We start from the raw sequence: 23,504 nt of genomic DNA on the forward strand, positions 1-23,504 counted from the left end.
TGTAAATTGCATTTAAAAAAAAATATTTTTGTCATGCACCTTTAAGGCACATGGACAACTGAGTTACATGAAATGTGTGTGAATGTCTAAGGGAACTTGCATTTTCACTGAGATGTAGTGTCAGTGTCGGATCAGCATTTTAATTCAGAAAAACTCACGTGTGATGATTGCTCAAGTCGAAACGGTGTACGGACAATAACACATGCCCGTGTAGCTGCATACGTTTGTGTGTAAATGTGGAAAAATAATAGCTTTGGCGCTACTGGTGGACATCACCAATAGAAGAATTTGGAGGTAGCATGTTTTTGGAATCACACCATCCAAACAATGAGCTGGTGTTTTACTGTCGTCCCTGAGCCGTACTACTCCAGCTTTATGGAACTGCCTTATCCATGCAATGTCCAGCTACAGTAAGGAAAACAAGTATTTGAACACCCTGCAACTTTGCAAGTTCTCCCACTTAGAAATCATGGAAGGGTCAGAAATTTTCATCTTAGGTGCATGTCCATTGTGAGAGACATAATCTAAATAAAAAAATCCAGAAATCACAATGTAATTTTTAAAAATAATTTATTTGTGTTACTGTTGCAAATAAGTGTGTAAGCGTGTTAGGAATTTTTTTTTGTCTCCAAACGTTATGCGTCATTTTTCATCATTTTTATTGTCTGTCCAAACATGTCTCACTTGTAAATGAGTCTTTGAGGCTCAATGTGACTTATCTGTTTAAACAAAGGTTGAATGAAAAGTATTTGAACACCTGCCAGTCAGCAACAATTCTGGCCCTCAAAGACCTGTTAGTCCTCTAAAAACTCCACCTCCACTCCACTTATTATTCTAAATTAGAAGCACCTGTTTGAGGCCGTTAGGGCTCTGGTTAGGATGTCTCCTGGATGCCTCCCTGGTGAGGTGTTCTGGGCACGTCCCACTGGGAGGAGACCCAGAGGAAGACCCAGGACACGCTGGAGGGCCTATGTTTCTCGGCTAGCCTGGGAGTGCCTTGGGATTCCCCTGGAGGAGCTGGCCCAAGTGGCTGGGGAGAGGGAAGTCTGGGCCTCCCTACTTATGCCCCTTTTGCACTGCCCCTAATAAGTCCCAATTCTGGGCAGCCCTCCACAGAAAGAACCCTTTTGCACCAGCACTTTAGCTAGTATTTTTAGCTGATTTGAGGCTGATTCAGGACCTCTTTTCGTCCCTGCTTCTCTGGTGGGACCGAGCGAGCTCAGCTGAGCTGAGTCCAAACCGAAACGTGAATGCAGGACTCTGATTGGTCAGGGGGAGGAGTCACTGGATCTCAGAAACTTTTCACCGATCGACCATTTGCAATTTCTCTGGATGCGGAGCAGAGGCTGGATCAATTTTTAAGATTTTAAAAACGATAATGACAACACCGTGTTTAATGCTGAAGTCCAGGTGTTTTTTGTGTTGGTGACTGATTATAAAATTCGAGCGAGCGGAGTCACCGCAGAGGATCATACGAGCTGCCGAGCCGTTGAAGCCCACAAGGTCGAATCCCGAGCCCCGGCCTTGCCTGCTCACAAAGGCCGGATTCGAGCCCTGGCAGGCGGGAGGACCGGGATGGAGGGACGGAGGGTGGAAACGTTTTTTTTTTTTTTTTGCATTTTATGTATAAAATATTTTTTTTTTATCAGTGAAGATTAAAAATAAATAAACGGTGCCGGCTTTATCGTGAAATCCTGTTTTCCATTTGACTTTATTAAATAATCTTAATTACAGTTAATTCAACTGAAAAATCATAAAAAGACAAAATTATTGGATCTCAGGAATATTTCCCTCAAATATGTTTAAAGAAGAGATACAGTCTTTGGTTTAACATTATTCTAACCCACAGATGTACAAATCACAAAACAAGCTTTACACTTTAAATTAAAGCTTTAAATCAAAGCTAAACTTTAATTCAAAGCTAAAAATAATCTGTATACAAGAAAAAATAATCTGTATACAAGAAACAAAACCACAATGAGTGCAAATGCATCAAATGATGAAGAAAAATATAGAATTTTAAATATAGATATCCTGATGCATGCTCAATAATCCAGGTAGAAAAATCTCAAAAAGTTAAGTCTGGTCCTCTGGACATTCAAAAACCAACAAACAAACAAAAATGTAGAAACGTTTCTTCTTTCATCTGAAAAACTTCTTCATTCTGAGGAGCTGTATTCAGCTCAGTCTTTTATAAATAGCTATGAGCTGAAGACAGCACCTCAGACTGAAGAAGTCTTTCGGATGAAAGAAGAAACATTTCTACTTTTGTTTTTGTTTGGTTTGTTTTTTGAATGTCCAGAGGACCAGACTTAACTTTTTTAGATTTAAATACAAATGTTTTTGTAGAATCTGGTTCATCAGATTTAATTCAGTTCAGTTTATTTATACAACGCCAAGTCACAACAGAAGTCGTCTCTGGGCACTGAACAGAAATATTCATATATAAAAAAAGTTAACAGAAACATTCATATATAAAATAATTTTATATTATTTATCTGAGGAGCAGACTGCTTTGAGTAACTCATAGCAGAACTCTCATTAGCAGGACTTGGATTCTGGACACGCCTCCAGAATCGGTCCTAAAGTGCAGGTGCAAATCCAGGCTGAGCTGAGCCAGGCTAAGTATGGGTGTGCAGGGCTGAGCATAGTTGGGGCTGATTAGGGGCAGTGCAAAAGGGGTATTAGGCTGCTACCCCCACGACCCGACCCCGGATAAGCGGAAGAAAATGGATGGATGGAATTAATCACCCAACAAAATGTATTATCGTGACAGGCCTACTTCTAGGTTCTACCAAGCCCCTGAGTATCTCTGTGTTTACAGTATGGTATTATTCATATGCATAAAGTTGGAAATGGCTCAGTCTCATAAATGGCAGACCAGCGCCTCTGGTTCACTTCATTCAATGACAACCGCAACTTCACACACAATCACTTGTCTTTGTGCATTTTCTTTTTCATTTAACCTTTATTTATACAGGCAGTCTCATTGAGCCACGAGAACTCATTTTTAAGAGAGACCTGTTTTTTTTTGTGTGTTTTTTTTTAGGGAGCAGATGGGGGTTAAGGGCCTTGCTCATGGGCCCAGAGTGGGGCAAATGAGGGTGAGGGCAGGCGTGGGTGCTTCACCTACCCCACCCACATTTTTGATGTTGTTGGTACCGGGGCTTGAATTGGCGATCTTCTGATCACAGGCCCACCTTCTCTAACCTCTGCGCCACCACTCCCCCCATGTGTGCTAAACACGTTTTTTTGCACTACTAATTTATTTAGAAGCATCTCTGACTCACATTCCATTCAAATTCTAATTTGCCTGCATCTAAACATAAATTTCGATCATGCAGAAAGTAGAATCACACATGCAGATCATATTTGTATCTATTTGTATATTCAAATGGAGGCGTGTCAGGGTAGGTGTCTCATGTCTGCTCCATTTTATGTTTGGCCAGATGTATGAAGGAAAGTTGCACTGAAATTAGTGCACACATCAGTAGTTTGATAAATCCGAATATTTCAGTGTGTACACAATTCACTTCAGTTTGTTTATATAGCACCAAGTCACAACAGAAGTCATCTCAGGGCACTTTACAGAAACATTCACGTACATTATAAAAGCCAATTAGTAAAAGTTATCTATCTAAGGAAGCCAGCCAATTGTGTCTAATCTTCACTTAAATCGCAGTTTCCCATCCTGAGCAAGCAGAAAGGCAACAGTGGAAAGGAAAAACTCCCTTTTAACAGCTAGAAACCTTCAGCAGAATCAGATTCAGGACGAGCGGCCATCTGCTTTGACTCAGTTTTCTAATTTGGTTCATACACCAACTTTCAGTAGGAAAGCTGCAAACTCATTCATACATGAGGCACATGGAGAAGACATTAAAAAAAATCTCACTACCACAAATTTGGAAGCACAAAAAAAAAAAAAAAATCATATGATTATTATGTCCTGGTATGAAAAACCGGGACTGTAATTGCAAAGATAGTTTTGATTGTCTGATTGTATGAAGACAGCCATCAGTAACAGTTTATGAGTAAAGCTGAAAAAGCTGCTCTGGGAAATAATTTGGGATGAAATGTAAACACAATTGCAAATGTTGCAGCCTTTCACGCACACCCCTCCTGCATAACTCCTCTAGCAGGAGTTATAGGAAAAATATGAAAGCAGTGTAGATCATTAGCCTGTTATTTTTCTAGGTGAAGAATAATAATTAGTATCATTGCCATCTGAGAAAAACAGTTTTTTGCTCACAGAAATGAGTCTTTCTCTTTCTCTCTTTTTGTTGCAGAGTCTCTTAAACTTTTTCTGAAATATTAATGTCCCTGAAAGATTGTATTTTTAAGGAGTAGAAGCCTGTTAGCGGTTTTCTGCGACCTTGTGACATTGCCACATGTATTGCCACTGTAATTATAAGACTAACAGGGTTCTCTCCATCTGTTTCAAAGCTTCAGTAGTTGAAGAGTGTATGCATTGTTCAGCTGATTTAAATAATTGGTGTGGTTTACTTAAAAGGGTGCCAGAGAGAAAATTATGTTAATGGAATAATTTAAAAGGAAGTAAGACACAGATAGTAACACTACCAAAGTCTGTCCTTCCCTCTTTTGTTATGTCTTCAGATGAGTTCTGCTTAAAGGAAACTAAATTATCCTTCTGCAGAAGAGATGGTCAGTGTAGTTTACTCATCGAAAGGGGCTCAGTTTGTTAAACCGCTCTGGAATTTGATCTAAGACTGTGAAATAAATTAACTTTTCTGTCTGATGACTTCTCTATCTTGCAGATTATTGAACGTGCTAATTCAGATAGTTCCTTTGTGAAAGTGTGTGGAAGTACTTTCCAGTGGTATGTGTATTTATGAGAATACTAAATCAAAGCTCTGGTATTATTATTATTATTATTATTAGGTCCTGTGTGATTATAAAAGTGTTTCAGTCAATAATAATAATAATTTTTCACCTGATTTTTGGTTTGTCTTTTTCTAAAATGGCAACCCATAGATGCAATTGAGGCTGTGTGATTGTCCCTTGTAATCTTTTTATCCTTTTAGTAGATGAAAACGTAAGTAGTTTCTGTTTGACACTTAAGTTGGTAGAAGTTCCACCTTATCTTATATGTCTGTATTTATTCTTCACAGCTAAGAAGTTTGGAGTGACAGAAGTGTCCATGGAAGCTGTGACATTCCTCTCACATGCAACACAGTCACGACTTCGGACTGTTGTAGAAAAAGTTTCTATTATTGCACAGCAACGACTCGACTCCTGTAAGGTAAGAAGGGTGCATGCACGCAGCCTTGAACACAAACAGTCCGTCACAAATTGAAAACATCTGACCTAAACTGACATAAACACTGGTAAAAAGAAGAAAAAAAAAAAACAGTTTCATTGCTGAGAAACTGCTAAATGGGAAATGGGTAAAAAAAAACATTGAATGTTTAAAAAAAATCCCCATTTATCTGTCGCTGGGATGAAAGGCAAATGATCATCTCATTTCTTGTGTGTGTGTCTGTGTCTGTCAGCAAAATAATAGTTCAAGATGGTGGCATGCTAAGATAACGGCGGCTCTGAGCTCTTGGTTTTGATGTACAGTTTCCGTAATGGCTTGAATGTTTTTGTGTGTACGAGTTGGGGTGTAACGATACATCAATTTAAATCGATATATCGATTAAACGATTAATGATTCGATTATATTGTGGCAAAACTAAAATATCTATTCATATCGTCATCTTTAAAATAAGCTTTTATTTTGAAATTCCCAAGGCACATCTGTGTCACCATTTCCGTGCGCGGCTGCGCTCTGTGACCGCCTCAGCAACATGGCAGGCAAGGCAGAAAACACAGATAATGAAATACACTCTCCTGCTGGATTTAAATCAACACTGGAAATATTTTTGATTCCGACAGAAGGGCGGCTCAACAGCCAAAACTCATGTTGTATGCAACAGGTGCCAGTGTGAGTTAAAATACTCGGGAAACAACAAACTTGGCCGCTCACCTGAAGAAGAAACACAGCATTGATAGCCATGTTTTGTAAGCTCAGTATCTATTTTTGTTTCTGAGAAATATGAGACTATACTGAACAGGTCATTTATTTTTATTTTTTCATTAATTAAGAAAAATGTTTTTTTATTTAAATGTCTGGTGCCTGTAATAACAGAAATAAAATGGTTCAATCATATTTGAATTGTTTTTGTAAATTTATTTATATTTAAATGAGATGGGCATTTGATATTGCAGTATATCTATCGCACTTGTGAATCGAATAGAATCGAAATCGTATCGTGACAGACTTTGTGTTATCGAGAAAAATTGTATCATCATACAAACAAATCAATATAATATTGTATCGTGGTAAAGCTGGTGATTTACACCCCTATGTACGAGTGTGTTTGAGTGAGATAAGATGCATCTATACACCAGCTATGCTGAGAAAGGTGAGATTTTCATGTTGTGTAGACATTACAATGGATTACCAGCGACTTCACATTTCCCTGGACATAGCGAGATCCCCTGGCACACCCTGAGTTGTTGTTGTTGGACCTAGGAGACACCGGAGGCAGCGCAGGGAGTGGAGGCAGATGCGGTGCTGTAGGGGTGGCCTACTAGAATGGCTAAAGAAGAATCCTTACAGACCCCTGCTACACAGTATCTTCCTCACAAATGCAAGGCCCATCATCCCAAAAACTGGCACACTGGAATTACTGATGGCAAACACCCAAATCATCTGGGACTGCAGGGTGATGATTATCACGGAAACCTGTTTACACCCGCTTATCCCGGACTTGGCCATTTAGCAAACCGGCCGCTCCATGCGCCACTTCGACAGGAATAAAACTCCAGTGAGAACAGAGGAGAGGGGCTCTGTATTAATGTACAAAGAAACTGGTGTATAAGCAGCAGGATCATTCACACTGGCCTCTGCATCTGGAGGTAATGACTGTACAGTGTTGACTAGGGGTGCACCGATTGCAGTTTTCTGGCCGATCACCGATTTCTAAAACGGCTGACCTGCCGATTCCGATTTTGGCCGATACTGATTTTGTTTATTAAGCGACACTGTCAGGTGTTATAAGGTGACAATGCACCTCCAATTTTCCAATATTATTTTATTGAAAACCATACCCTTGAACAATATCCTAGAAACAAAACAAACTTGTTTTAACTGGCCATGAGGTAGTGCTCTGAAATATAAATTAAGTTCAGACAATTGTTGTTAAAACTAAAAAATTTGGTAAAAATCGGTTTCTCATGCAAGTATCGGACGATTTCCGATTTCCCAAAATTAAGGAAATCGGGGCCGATAAATCAGCCAGCCGATTTATCGGTGCACCCTTAGTGTTGACCCTTTTGCATGCCCATAGAGCTCACAACAGTGTTCATTGCTGTCATGTATGTTCCAACAGATGCTAATGATAGCATAGCGCACTCTCAGCTGTACGCCACCATTAACAGACATATGCAGGCCCATCCAGAGGAAGTTTTTATTGTTGCCGTGGATTTTAACCAGGATTGCCTTAAGACTGTGCTCCCTAACTTTGTACAGTAGATACAGTGCTCCACTAGAGGGAAAAACACATTAGACCATGTTGATTCTAACCTGAAGCTAGCCTACAGAGCTGTACCTCTCCCTCACCTTGGTATGTCAGACCATCTCTCACTTCTCTTCGTGCCTGCATGTACCCCACTCAGAAAGAAATCCAAACCTGCCACAAAGAACATTAAAACCTGGCCAGAAGGAGCACTCTTCCAGCTTCAAGATTGCTTTGAGCATTTGAATATCTTGATCTACAGGAACACAGACATTGTTCTGTTAAATGTAAAGAACAGTACGGACAAATTTTACAGTGGAGAAGCACATCCGGATCTACCCTAATCAAAAGACATTGGTGACTACGGATGTCCGGACTCTTCTTAGAGCCTGCAACTTGGCCTTAAAGTCAGGTGACAGAACAAGACAGCATGGCGAGGACAGCCATCCACCTCTCCAATATCATTATTAAATTTACAGATGACATCACCGTCATCAACCTCATCAACAGAGGGGATCTGATTGCATTTAGGGACAAGGTCAACAAGCTAGCAGGTTGGTGTTCTGAGCACAACTTGCTGCTCAACACCAGCTAAACTAAGGAGATGATGATTGATTTCAGGAAGCACAAGGTACCCCACTGAGTATCAACAGGGACTGTGTTCAACAGGCGTCCTCCTTCAAACTCCTTGGGGCACATATATCTGAGGACCTCTCTTGGACTGCCAACACATCAGTGGTGGTAAAAAAAAAAGGCCTGACAAAGACTCCCAATTCCTAAGAACACTGAAGAAACCATCTAAAGAGCAAACTGTTAGTGGTCTTCTACTGCAGCACTGAGTGTTCTAATGCATTACAGCTTGGTATGCCAACTGCACTGCATCAGCAAGAAAGAACCTGCAGAGGGTCATAAACACGGCAGAACGTATTACTGGCAGTCCCTTACCTTCTCTAGAAGACATCGCCAGCATGTATTGTCTCAGGAGAGTGAGGGCAATCATTGCCAACCCCACACACCCAGGACAGCACATGTTCACCCAAATGCCCTCTGGTAGGAGGTACAGGTCCCTTAAGAGCAGGACAAACAGACTCAAAAGCAGTTTCTTTCCCTGGGTCATCACGTCTTTGAACTCATAGTGTGTGTATGCTAAGGGTAAACAAAGTAAATATATACCGTATATATAATTTAAACATCCTTTTTTCTTTAATCAATTATATATTTATTCCTGTTTTATTATTTTACTGAGAAGCATTGCAATCTCATTGTATACCTGATGTGCAATGGCAATAAAGATTCCATTCTATTCCGTTTCATGAAGCACTGGACCGATTGGAATAAAACACTAAAACTAATTTTGAATGTATTGTCTATAACTAACTTCTGGGGTCAGCCTGATTCAAGATGACTGCCACAATAAACCAACTAAGCAAACACAAAAAATGGCAACGACTCTTTCATTTTTACAAAATTTTGAACTACAATTTGGAATGGCAGTACCAAAATATTCCAAACACTTAACATATTGTGTGAGATATTGGGTTAAAACTTATGCACTCCTTTACTCAACTTTAACGTTTTTATGTTATATTGGCTTATATCTGAGTAGTCATTGGAATTTAAACAGTTTTTTTGTTGTTGACAGAATACAGTAAACATTTTATTTAATTTATGAGATTTTTTTAAAAACTGTACAGCAAAGGAAGATACTGTATTTTACCAAGACACAGAGGTACGCACATGCAGCACTGTACTCAAATATAGACATGGGCACTGATTTATGCACCAGCATCTACAAATTACCTCCCTAACAAAAAAAGCAGGTGTACCATTAAAATAAACACATAAAATTCAATGTAAGAATGCTTTAATGTCCTCAAGTTGTTCCGCACACGAGCTGTAAGTTTCTTTCAGTCAGTCAAAGCCTGGAATGACAGCTTCCGAACGATCATCTAATGATCTGCATACTTTTCTCATTATTGGCACCTTTACCTCTCACAGCTCTTGAATTGAGCTATGTAACCACATTTAATTGGTCTACATAAAAGCACAACCCATCTCCACTACAAGGCTGAGTCTTTTCATTGTTAGTTGAACTGGGGGAAACTTTGAAAATGTTTTTTTTCCTGATGCCGAAGCGGTAGAAAGAGCATCGCCACAGTTGTCCCCATCTTGTTTTGTGCCGCTTCTTTCCATTCCTTCTTCTTTTTTGTGGTTTTCTAAATGAGGTGGGTTCGGGAGAGGCATGAATCCCTGTGAAGCCACTCTGTTGACATCAGCGGGAAAAAAAAGAGAGAGAAAGAGAGGCAGTAGAAAGACCAAAAGACAAAGCGGCCTTAAAGAGCAGCCGGGCTTCGGTGGGAGAGTGCGGGCTCAGCGATGCTACAAAGACGAGGGAGGCTGGATCGGAGCGACAGAAAAGTAGGGTGGTGGTGTGTAGGGGGGGGGGTTGGTGACGAGCCTCCTCTGATGTAGCTTTGTGCTCTGTGCCACTCAGCTCGTCTCATCTCCACACCCCCACACACACTCAGACAAACCTGACACACACAGATGGCAGGCGAGAAGTGAGAATATGATGTAGATATCAAGATCAATGCAAGAACTGAGGCCTGCAGTGTCGCACACACAAACATGAGAAATAGACAATTATCCTATTAACGTTTAATGACCTAAAAAGTTGTTTTTACGCTTACCTTTAAAACTCCCCACATGGGAGGTGAAGAAAAGAGTCTGTAAATAGAAAGGGTTTGTGTGTTCAAGTGTGTTGACGCGTGAAAACGGGTTGTGTTTTAGTAGAACTGCATTTTAAAGTAGGACTTTTTTTTGTTTAAACCAAGGTCTGCTGAAGGTAATTTGAAGCTTGTAAGCAAGACTGCTCGTCTGCTGATTAACTGTAATTATAGATTTTTTTAATTACAATGTTGTTGTTTGCTTATTGTTCTTTTTGTTGCAAGAAAAGAGCATTTTTAACAACTTTGACCGCTTATTCAGTCAATAGTTCACCTTATTTAGGCAAAAATACATTTTATAAATTTGGTATTAGGAATATGTTGATTTGGGTTTCTTAAAGTCAAACAACAGCAGTTCTTTATATTAGCCATTTAGCTGTAATTTAAATAAAATTAGAATTTAAGATCCATGTTGACAAACTGGATCTCTGTTTATGATTTAAAAATCAATTATGCTGTTTATTTGTTGACATTGATAATTAAATTTTCTGCTACATTTTTGGTGTAAATTTCTTCTGCGTTTAAGACACATATTTTTTTATTTTGTTCAATATTACTGTTTTTATATTTAACCTGATGGTGGCTGTCAAGTATTTTAGACTTATAAAGTCAAGGAAGTAGCAACTGAATACAACTTGGAGTTTAGTTTAACGTTCCTTCTGTCTCTTCTCAGGACGACGAGTATTACGAGCAGACTGCAGACGTTCGTTCGCAGCTTCGCTTCTTCGAGCAGCTGGAGAGAATTGAGAAGCAGAGGAAGGACGAGCAGGAGAGGGAGATCCTTCTGAGAGCAGCTAAAGTGAGTCACTGTCACCTTACCTTCTTGCTAAGTGGGAGTGTATGATAAAGTTCAGTCTCTGTGCAACACGGTGCTTGTGCACTTGTGCATGTATGTGCGTAAGCTCTGACAAATGATTGTATGACTTCTGTGAGTGAGGTGACCCAGGCTGTTGACCCCGGGGCTCCTCTGTCCTGGCTCTTTCTCATCACAGAGCCAGGATCTGTATGATAATAAACCCTCATCCAACATGAAGCCAAAACACTTTTCCCCCCACCCAACCTGCTCTGACATACGTTTTTCTCAACTTTTTTTCATTTAGTAACATTTTTCAAAATATTTCATAAATACTATAGATACCACAGATAACCATGATCTGCTATAGAAACTCAATTTCAAATTCATCAGCAGAAATTCAAAGGGAAGAATTCATAAACGTATGCACAGGAACTGCAGTAGAATCGTGCATCAGCATGATTTAAAATGCCGCTAAAGGAATTTTTGTCACAAAATACCTCATAGAAATAAAAACTATTACAGAAGTAAGGTTTATTTTTATGGAAGACATTGTAAATCCAAAAACAAAAAGGTATGAAAAGGTGTGCACAATGTGCTGTTTATGGTCAGTAAATTTAACCCATGCACTGACACAGAGGTTCTTTATTCATGAAGATGTTTCTCGCCCAGTTTCTGTGTTTGACCTGTAGCTGTTGAAGTCAGTGTGTGGGCCTTGGTCTCTAAAAAATTGGGTGGGGGTGGGAGTGGGGGTGGGGGGCAACACAAGTCATCAGTGAGCCAACAGATGCATCAGTTCAACAAATTTATTACAACATGGAAACAAGTAAAGAAGAGACGATTACTGTAAGAGCAGAAAATGAACACAGATTAACAAAATAACTAAAACTCCAAACAATATGCACAATTTATAATTTCTTAAACTGAAAACAATAAACATTTGATTTATATATGTATATATATATATATAAATGTGTGTGTGTGTGTGTGTGTGTGTGTGTATGGGTAAATTAAAAAGCTATTTGTAATTCATTTATGGCAATGGTCTTAGTCCACTAAGTTTATTAGCTGTTGTTTGGAGCAGTATTAAATTAAGTGTGTTTTTTTTAAATAAAATTTGTGTAATGATAATAATTTTTTATTACTCATACTCATTATTCATACATTCTATAGGTTAAAAAAATAGGATAACTATTTAAGATTTTAGAGCGAAGTAAGTGTAAATAATTTTGTCTGCTTCTTTTATTATTATTGCAGCATTTATGGCAGTTTTATTCCTTAAAATTAAAATAGTCCATTCTGGAGTCAAGGGTTTATTAGAAGTTATTTTCTGGATGGATTAAATTTTGGCACCGTCAGAATTTTACAGGCGTTTTATTTTCAATGAGTTTCTAATAGCAGTGGCAGAAGTCCAGGATCTTTATTTGTGCTGTAAAAAAGGGCAGAACAGTGCAGTTGCAGTGCAACGTTAGCAGAAATAGGTTCATTTAATGAACTTGATGGAGTCAATGTCTCACAGTAAAGATTCTTACAGCGGTATACCTCACTTTTTTCATGTGATCATTGTGCAGGATATTGCAAAATTTCCTTTTTGTTTAAAGCTGACCACATTTTCCAAAGACTTTTTTCTTTGTTAATGGACACCCATGTAGTTTCTGTTGGTCAGTCTACAAAATTGATGTTTCCAAGTGGTTTAGACTTCAAAAGAGCAGTAAAATATAATATTTTTTATCCGTGCCACATTTCACATAGTTTAACATTCTAATCTTTTTTGTTTATCGTAGAAAGCTTTTTTATTATCACTTTTTGTGAATAACTTTTTGTAGGCGCTTCACTTGAGGCTGTTTGGATCGCACGAGGCTTGTGGAGTAAAGATTCACCCTTGAGCAAAATCTGTGGCTTTTTGGCTTCAGTTGCCATGGCATTTCTGTTTAAGGGCAAGTTTGGAAAGCAAATTCATGCCTATGATCCACTATCGGCTTCTGTTAATATAGCAGTAGTTTACATGATATTTATTTAATGTATTCTGTGTATTTGTAATCCATGTTTTCCAATCAATTGTATGGAAACAAAAGTGTTTTTTGTGTCTATTTTGTGAGTGTAGCAGTTTAAAATTGATCAGATAATTTATAAGACTAAATTTAAAGAGGAAAAAAGACAAATCAGTTCATTCTGAGCCACTTACCTGTACAAACATTTTTTTATTTTTCTTTAAGCAGAATGTTCTTATAATGCTGTGTAAGAAAACAGTGTAAACATTCCCTTATTAGAAGTTTTCCAGGAAACTTGATAATATGTGCAGAAATTGATTGAATCTTTTTAAAAATATAAATAAATTACAGGATTTAATTAATGCTATTCTGTTTTAAAGTTATTATTTTATTAGTTTTTACTTGTTTTCTATTAACCTGAGGAAATTTTCCAGTGATTTTGTAATTTCTTAAAGTATTTTTCAAGAACAAATCTCCAGGCTAGTTCATCCACCTCCTTCTGTTAAGATGATCTCAGACCGCTGCAGTAACGTTGAGTCTCAGATCTGAGGAGGACAGTTCTTTGGCTGAAGATGTTGCACTGTGCGTTTTTCTGTCCAGGTTGGCTTTGTGTGTCAAACAAAAAAAACTCAAGCAAATTAGACACTTCACATTAAGTGTTTTATCATGATCTTGTTGGATAAAACTGTAAGGACAGACTTCCTATAGTTCTTTGTTTTCATAGTGAGCCTCAATACGCCACAGTATTATTTTACTTTTCCATTTTTCCATTTAACACAACCAAATGAAAATCTATTTCTGGGTTAAAAAAGAAAAAAAAAACTATCTGAGTTTAAAATAATAAATTACAGCATTACATGATCACATATGGGATGTTAATGGCACCTCTGGTTTCTAGATATTCCATCTGTACCTACTCGTTCCACACCTCCACCCACCTGACACACACCTCCCTGCTTGACTGCCTGCTAATTGACCCCTTGCATTAAAATCCATTGAACTAATCACTTCCACCATGTCTCCCTCCTTCACAACAAGCCTTCCCTTTGACTGTGCCGGTCATTTAAAATATGACTCAAGACTTGAGGGATGCTCTGGTCGACTGAAGGCCAAACACATTAGTCTTAGTTGAGATAGGGACCGGTACGTGAACGGCCTGCTATATGTAAAGCCAATTAGCAGGAAGGCTTATGGGGAGCAGCTCTCCATTTATACTGCAGAGCAGATGCCGAAACAAAGAAACGGTTGTGAAGAAGTAATGTACAAAGCAAGTTTTGACTGATTTCATATGAAAGTTAACTAAATGTTTTTACTTCTTACAGAGTTGCAAGATTTATATGTGTCATTTTCACATTTCTTATAGACTTAAAGTCAAGGAGAAAACAAATTCAAGGCACTTGAATTTTCAAGTGCACGTCGTACAACAATTCAAAAATTCTGTTTGCAGAGTGACATTATGGTTATTGCAGCAACATGAAATATGCTTATGCTGATACAAACAACACTCAGTAAGTCCCCTGTGTCATAATCTGTCTGAATTGCCTGCAGTGGTCATCTGTACATGTGTGTTTTGCCCTGTCGTGAAGGATTTCCAGGGACGAGAACATTCACCCAGATCATAGCTGCTGATTAAAATAGAAGCGCTGTGTTGTTAGGCCAGGGACACACAGACAACCATTGTCACTGACATCCTCTACCCTGTGTGTGCGTATGTGTGCTGGCTCATGCAGACTTTTTAATAACCTCTTTTGATTAGCATTCCCCTCCAGCGGCTTATTTAGGGCTGGATTTGGAGCAGGTTTAAAGGCCAATGCCCCCCTAGGGGGTGCTTCATTGCACTTCTCAGCATTCAGATATGATGTCCTTGACACCTCTGTATCCCGATTCTCCTTTTTTTTTTGGTACTATTTTTTGCTGCAGCAGCAACAGATAGCAAAGTGGAGGAGTGGGCTCCTTAAACCAGCTGTTAACCTGTGCGTACCCCCCCCCCCCCCCCCCCCCAACACCCTTCCCTTCCTTTCTCTTCTTTTCTCAACAGAGTCGCTCAAGGCAAGAGGACCCAGAGCAAGCTCGGCTGAAACAGAAAGCTAAGGAGGTAAGCTGCTTCGGAGATCATTACCCTTGACATTTCCCCGACTCCAACGCATAAATTTTTCATGCTTCACTACATATGTAATGCCATTTAAAGTCGGACTTAAAAAACTTAGAGAAATTATTCTCCCCGATTGATGTCAGTGTGTAGAAAATGAACCTCTGCACACCAACGCCTTCCTCCACCTCCTTCACCCCATTTGCTTCCCCACACCATCTATTCAGCTTCTTCATCTTGCACCAATATAATTTCTGTCTAAATAAGGTCCATTTAGTTTTGGCCATTTTGATAGAAATGCTATCAAAGAAAAGATATACCGGTACGCAACTAACAGTAATTTAGCTTCAATTTGACCTTCGTTGGGTTTGGCATTTCAATCACTCACCGAGCGTCTCTAACTCATCTTTGAGGTACTTTTTTTTGTCATAAACAAATATCTACCAATCTTTGTGAGACAAAACACTTAAAAATGTTGTTTTTACTACATTATTTGTGTGTAAAACAATTGTTTTTAGTAAAAATGTGTTGTTTTTTTTTAATGAGGGTTTCAGGTATAGCAGGCTAGGATTAACTTTTTGTAGTAGAAAATAATAAAAAATATGTGTATATATTCCCAATACGCCAAGGTGCAACACTCACACAAGTGAAGTGGCAAGTCTTTGAACTGATTTAGTGCTCTTTTAGGTAGGAAGTTGTTATATCTTATCTATTTCAACTACAGGTCTTTTATTGAATGCATTCCCAGTGGAGACCCAGAAAGTAGACCACACATCTTTTACCGAATGGTTAAAGTTGTTTACGCAAACAAAATGATTTATTTTTTTTCCTGAAGTTTGCATTTGTTTTGTGTGTGTTTACTCCAGAGTAACTTTGCTTAGTACTTGCACTCCTTGGCTCACTAACAAGGATCAAGAGGATCGTGTGGAGCTTCTGTAGACTTGGAGCTTCTTCTAAATTTGAGTAGGAGGGGGATAAAACAAGCAGCGCTCACCTGTTGTTGTTGCTGTTGGTGTAGAACTTGGGGAGCAGATGTGGGTTCTTCCAAGTTTCTCACAAGTTTCACAAAAAGGAAACATTTTATTCATCCAGGGAAAGTTTACTGAGCATGTATGCACTATTTTGTTTTTTTTATCCAACAAACTAATTTCTGCTCACACAGTTACACATTTTCCACCATAAAGCCTCTTTTTTTCAGGTAGCGTGTTGCTGTGCTGCAACTGTTGGAGACTAGTTGTTGACTCAAAATTGCAAGAAAATATGCAATTTTTATAGCAGTTTCACTGAATTTGAAGTGTTTGAGATCAATTTTTTGTTTCCAAGCACAGTCCTCATCATACGTGCCACTGTTCACTTTATACCCACATAAGCAGCTGTCCCAGTTTTGGCTTAATTTACTGCACTTTTGAAATGAAGATCGGCAGATTTGGACTTTAAAAAAAAAAATCTATTCAATTCAATTTATTTATTTATATAGTCACAACAAAAGTCATCTTTGGGCACTGAACAAAAACATTGTTATATATGTAAGTTAATAACAGTATTTATCTGAGGAGCAGACTGCTTTGAGTTTAACTTCAACTCAGATTCTCATCTTGAGCAAGCATGAAGGTAACAGTGGAAAGAAAAAACTCTATCATGAGGAAGAAACCTTTAGCAAAACCAGGCTCAGAACAAGCGGCCATCTGCTTCGACCGGTTGGATTTGAGAAGAACAGGAAGGAGGAACAGATACACAATGGCAGGTCAAGAGTCACATGTTAAGATATAAATAATATCAAATGAAAACTATTCAATTTTAGCAAATCATTTAAGGAAATGAGGTCAATTTGTCCTCCAGTAGTCTAAGCTTAAGGCAGTATAACAAGCCAACCCTAACTATAGGATTTATCAAAAAGGAAAGTCTTAAGCCCAGTCTTAAAACTGGACAATGTTTCAGCCTTATGAACAGAAACTGGAAGGTGGTTCCACAAGAGAGAAGCCTGATAACTGAAAGAGCTTCCTCCCATTCTGCTCTTGGAAACTCTAGGAACCACAAGTAAGCCTGCAGTTTGAGAATGAAGTGCTCTGTTAGGAAAATATGAAACAATACAATCTGCAATGTAAAATGGAGCTAGGTTGTTGAGGGCTTTGTAGGTTAGAAGTAAGATTTTGAATTCTATTCTGAGTTTGACAGGGAGCCAATGATAATTATTATTATTTATAATCTGTATTGTTTTTAGACAGTCATATTCAGATTTTGATGTTTTTTAATCATATGATAGCTTCCATTTCCATGTAGCTGTGTCAAAATACAGAACTAGCAGTCTAGAATTTACAGCAACTAAACTGAGAAAGGTTTAAGGGGGCTTTGAAAGGCCCATAACAACTTTTTAATTATTTTAAGAGAAAATTTGTTGCACACATTTTTTGTATACATTCAAAGTTCAAGCAACAAAACTGCAAGCCTCTGTCACATATGAGAAATGTCAGAACTTCTGTAGATATTTTGAGAGATTTTGGAAACTGCCTTGTGAACATCATTCTCCAACTAGTCACCAGCAGTTGCAGCCCAGTAAGATAATTTTAGTGTTAGTGTCTTTGCTCTTTATCTCAGGGCCATTTAGAATGTGTAAATTCAAGGCAACGTATGTTTGGTCCATGAGTATGGGATTGGGGGCCCGTTGCTACGGGCTGTTCAATCCCTGTACAATCGGTGCAAGAGTTTGGTTCGCATTGCTGGTAGCAAGTCGGACACCTTCAGGGTGGGAGTTAAACTCAGCAGGGCTGCCCGTTGTTACCGATTATGTTTATAATATGTATGGACAGAATTTCTCGGTGCAGCCAGGGGACGGAGGGATTCTGGTTCAGTGGCTTCAGGATTCCATCTCTGTTCTTCACAGATGATGTGGTCCTGTTGGCATCATCATTCCATAACCTCCAGCTCTCACTGGAGCAGTTCTCAGCCCAATGTAAAACGGCTGGGATGAGAATCAGCACCTCCAAATCTGAGGTCATGGTCCTCAGTCAGAAAAGGGTGGGCTGCTCTCTTCAGGTCGAGGGTGAGGTTCTGCCTCAATGGAGGAGTTCAAGTATCTCAGGGTTTTGTTCACGAGTGAGGGAAGAATGGAGTGTGAGATTGACAGATGGATTGGTGCAGCATCTGGAGTATTGCGGACTCTGTACTCGTCCATTGTGGTGAAGAGGGGGCTGAGCTGTAAGGCAAAGCTCTCTTTTTACCGGTAGGTCTACGTTCTTACCCTCACCTATGGCCACGAACTTTGCGTAGTGACCAAAAGAATGGCATTGTGGATACAGGCGGTTGAAATGATTTTCTTACGCAGGGTAGCTGGACTCTCCCTTACAGATAGGATGAGAAGTTCAGTCATCTGGGAGAGACTCGAAGAAGAACTGGTGCTCCTCCATATCGAGAGGGGCCTGTTGAGGTGGTTCAGGCATCTGGTAAGGATTCTTCCTGGGCACCTCCCTAGAGATGTGCTTTGGGCATGTAAGACCCAAGACACGCTGCAGAGACTATGTCTCTCGGTTGGCCTGGGAACGCCTTGGAGTCCTCCCAGAAGAACTGGAAGAGGTGGCTGTGGAAAGAGATGTCTGGGCCTCTCTGCTCAAGCTGCTGCGCCCACGACCCGACTTCGGAATAAGCGGAAGATAAAGATGGATGGACATGTTTGGTTTCTTGGTTGATGACCAAGCAAAAATTTTTTTGAATGTTGATGCCAGTCTAGTGTTAAACTTGAGGTCTTTGAGTGTCAAGTGTGTAACTGCACCTTGACTGACTAGAAGGCCCTGTTTTCTCTTTCCATTCTGATCACTGATTTTCTAGCCGTATTGAGTCCTTCTGCAGTGAAGAATATTCACATTATATCTCAGACCAACCTATAAGGTCCACATATGCAAATAGAACAGTATAATAGGCATTGTGATAGGTTCCCTAAGGGGTGGGGAGCATGCGATCAAATATCCTTCCCGTTAAGCGGCATTCTGCTCATCACTTGGAAACAGTCAGATCAGAGCCTGAAGAGAAGTCAACTGCACATGTGCACAGTTACCTTTTTTATTGTGAATTATAAGAAGACAGTTAAAAAATGGTTACTTTATGTAGCACTTTGTACCCCCTCATCAAATGTCCGTCACCTTCTCTTGTAACACACGCACACAGACCCCATCCTCCACCCTCCCTCACCTCTTTCTGTTTTGCTTAATGACCGTCGTTTCTCAGCCTCCCCCCTCCCATCGTGCCTCTCCGGTTTTCATCACCTGACAGGCTCAAGGGGACAAAGCTGGCTGTTTGTGTCACTGCAGAGACTGTCGGCAGCTCACACATCTGCGCGAATTTCATCAGGATAATGAGCTCAAGCTACTCTTCTAGGCAACGGGCAGAGCAGCTAACCTGTCTTTAAGCCTCTGCACAAAGCAACCACTGCCTGCACCAATCATCAGTTTAGAGAGATGAGATAGTTATTTATATTGTGATATACTTAAACCACATGTCAGCATGGATAAAGAATTTGTAATTTAAAAACTGATAGTCTGTTTTGCTGCTACTGAAGACTTTGGTTTTATCTGAAGGCACAACCTTAGTGATATAGTCAAGAGCAAGATGTTTTTTAACTTAAGGGAGAGTTCAGATCCTGGGACATGTGGTTCTGAGCAAGGGGATTACCAGTTTATAAACAGTTAATATCTTACCTGCTGTACATAGCTCTTTGAACAACCTCAGTTTGGACAAAAGAGTTTAATTCTGAGTGTGTTGATGATCTTAACGGCTCATCCAACTACAGCCAAGACCCAAGTGGATTGTTGCCATCTAAAAACAACTATTGTCTCTGAGTGACCTTTCACTCCCACTATTTTTGTTCAGGGGCTGGCTGTGCACAGATATAACGCACTAGAAATATTATTTGCATAGTTTCGGATTCTGGACGATCCTCTGCTCTTGTCTGATACATTTGTTCTAACTGATTTGATAAACTGAACAATATTCAGAAATATTTAAGACATCAGTCTCTCTTTGACCTTATAAGCATTTTTTATTATCAGGCAGTTGTTATGAAAAGGTCTCACCTCATGAGGTTTGCTCAATAACATGTATACAAAAACATTCTCATTTATTTTCCAGGTCTAACTTATTAATCTTTGCCAGAACAAATTTTATAATCAAAGGTAATGCAATTTATGGCACCAGAGGAAATCAAAGTGAAACAGTGTTTTAGGTGTCTTTAAGTGTCGTCCTATTGCCTCAGACTCTCTTCTTTCACCAGTATCTGATAGGCACACAGCTAAACAACTATGGTAAAGTAACCCTTCAAAAAAACATTAATTTGCTTTGTCACTCCAGTTGTACCCTAGAAAGGTTCAAGCATGGTACCTTGAACTTTGGCACTTTTTACTACCTTTTGTTTTGACTTTAAAGGTATATTTTAACACAATAATGCTCTTGGTGATATCTTTGCATTTTGGACAATATAGCTTCACATTGTTTGTATTTTATATATATTTTTACAATCTGTCATGTTGTGTTTTTTTTTTTTTTGTTTGCAGACAAGATTTGAGTCTTTAACAAGCTGAAGTTTTAGTTTTTTACTTCTTCATTCTTGTCCTACAGACCTAACCTCAGAACTTAACGACGGATCAATAACAGTAAAATCACAACTACAGTGTTCTGTTCAAGTTTCTATCAGGGGTTGTAAAGAATATTTTAGGCTTTAGGTGTTTCTTGCAGCACTATAGGATTTAAATTTTGCATACTTTTGTATAGCCATGCCTCCAAATGGATTTAAATGTGCTCACCAGAAAAGTAACAGAATTTTTTTGACCAGCAGTGCAAGCTCGTCACATACTTGCTGCAGAGGTTTTGCATGAGAGGTAGGCAGAATGTGCCGTTTTCTCCATTCACTACCATTTGGCCAAAAGGTCAGATGGGCTATTTCAGAAATGCCCCCAGTGAAAATCAATGGGCAAATCGTGGAGTTCAGTTCCTGTTTGTTGTCACTGTTGGTAGCTCTCTCTCCCTCCCTCCCTCTCTTTTACTCTTTCTGTGTTCTGTCTATTTCATTGCTGAGGCAGAGGGGGCAGGCAGTTCCAAAGCACTGAGAGTGAGCGAGGGATAGACACGGAGAGACAGAGACAAAGAGATGGAGAGAAAAAAGGAGGCTGTTGGGTTGGGGGACAGTTGAGAGATAGAGTGGGAGTTAAGGCCAATAGAGATACATCACAATGTCAGACACACAGACACACTGCAGCCACAGATTCATCATTGCAACTGCGTCTGCAGGCGCAACTGGACATAGGAAGAGGGAGATCTGGAGAAGAGGAGTGGAGGGTGGACAGTAGAAGAGAGACGATGGAGGAGAGAAAAGACAAATTGTCTACAACAGCTGGCCAAAATGTGGCCAAAAGCTGCTGTTAGAATCAGCTCCGAAAGCAAACAGTCCCATGGCAAGAACACTGTTTCTGCTGTATGCCACAGTTTATGTTAGCATCTCATCCACAGTGTCATTTAGTCAGAATGTTCAAAACTACAAATTCACGTTGGGATTCAAAGGAATTTTTCTGCTGTAAAGCTACAGGTGGCAGCTATTATTTAGAAGTATTTTCAATTTATTTTTCTTTCTATCGTCTGAAAGTAGTATGCAAGAAAGAAGTGACTAAAAAAAGTGGAGAGTAGCATCAACCTTGGAAAGTAAGGGGGCTCATGGCCATGACTCTTAATATGGAATTTCTTCTTTTTATTACCTAAAAATAACCACAATTGATTTCAAAAATGTTTGACTGAGCATAGTGCATTAAGTACTTGCGTGAAAATAAAAGCTGAAGTTTTCATCAGGCTGGAGAATGATGTTTCAGGCCTGCTGTTGTACAAACAAAGGAACAATGATGAGGTGATGAAGTACTAAACCCTCATTCAATCTTTATTTGTACAGGTTAGTCTCATTGAGTCACGAGGACTCATTTACAAGAGTCAGAGTGTGACAAGTTCTCTCTGTACGTCAGACGGTTCAACATTTCCTCCTTGAGTCGTTCATGTTTAAAAAACAAGCTGCAGCCAGAAAGATGCTGATGTTGACCCAAACAATGTTGAATACATAATGTTTAAAAAAGACTTACCGTAGTCAGTACTGATAATGTGGGAAGGAGGAACAGTGAGTACCTGGTCTTTACCTCATTATGTATTCTTTACATTTTAAACTAATCTTTTACATTTTACACCTTTTATTTTTCCCTCCTAGCTTTGAGTTATTCCAGAAGACTTGAGTGACATTGCAAACTCTCCAAAGGAACTCTCAAGGGTTTTTGTTTGAATAAATTTCCCTGAATATGTCCTTATGCATGCTCAATAATGCAGGTAGATAAATCTAACAAGGTTAATTCAGGTTCTCTGGATGGATTCTTCTTTGTTGAAATGTTTCGTCTTAAAATAATAAAAGATGAAACGTTTCAACAAAGAATAATCCATCCAGAGGACCTGACTTAACCTTGTTGAGTCCCTAAATATAATTTCTTCTTCTGGCATAAGGGAATTTTTTAAGCCTGTTTGACACGGCAGTGTTGCTTGCCACAGCCAGGAATGCCATACTGTAGTTGCCCCCCTCCCCCCCCACTCCGATTACTGTGAAAATGTATGAATGTATGTTAGAATCTCTAATTGCTATACACTAATATTCATGTGACCTATGCGGTCCATTTTAAATTGAGCTTGTTTTTCTTCATTGCCCACACAGTAAAGAGCGCTGTATGTTAATAAAATCCTTACTGTTTGTTCGACCAGCGTTCACCGGTCTTTACCGTGTCTTTATTGGCTTGGGACCCTCCACAAATGATCAGGTCATGGAGATCCTGGAATCCACCCACACAGTAAGCCCCCATTAGCTACAACCTTACACTTTTTTTTCCAGAGAGGAAAGACTCCTGTGTGTCAGAGGACAATGTAACAGCCCCCTAGTTTTCATTAGGACGCTTATATCTGCAAGTTCGTAGGCTCTCATCCTCTGGCCCTGCGCAAACTGCGCTGCTCAAAGAGGCGCCTTTTCGCCATTAGGTAGGCCTGAGGGCAAAAGGCTACTCCCCTCCTCCACGTTCTCTCCCTCTATCTGTGCTGACTTTCAAAGAGAATTCCTGCTGTTCTGTGCGTCCCAACTCATACTTGTGTTCTTGTCTTCTGGCCCTACACATACACAGTGCAACAATTTCACTGGACTTGCAGCAACTCAAAACAATAGATAAGCATGCTGATGATTTGCTGAAGCAAAAGCAAGTTAGAGAATATTTCAATCTGTGTTTTTTGAAGAATATATAATTTAAAGTAGATTTTATTTATTGTTTCTGAGACTCTAAATGGGGCTGACATGGATAACTTAATTATCACATTAGGGGTTGTTTTTAGGTC

At 39.4% G+C, this 23,504-nt stretch overlaps 1 protein-coding gene across 1 annotated transcript in view; it reads left to right on the top strand.

Moving 5' to 3' along the window:
• The window catches only part of LOC119426426 (transcription initiation factor TFIID subunit 4-like), a 103,357-nt gene that overhangs the window by 67,529 nt on the left and 12,324 nt on the right, over positions 1–23,504 (top strand). Inside the window, exons 12-14 of the mRNA XM_037693991.1 lie at positions 5,130–5,260; positions 10,920–11,045; positions 15,069–15,125. Of these exons, the coding sequence (XP_037549919.1) occupies positions 5,130–5,260; positions 10,920–11,045; positions 15,069–15,125 (314 nt within the window). The remainder of the gene's footprint in view (positions 1–5,129; positions 5,261–10,919; positions 11,046–15,068; positions 15,126–23,504) is intronic.

Source organism: Nematolebias whitei, chromosome 2 (genome assembly GCF_014905685.2).
Source record: "Nematolebias whitei isolate Nwh7 chromosome 2, NemWhi1, whole genome shotgun sequence".
NCBI classification, from domain to species: Eukaryota; Metazoa; Chordata; class Actinopteri; order Cyprinodontiformes; family Rivulidae; genus Nematolebias; species Nematolebias whitei.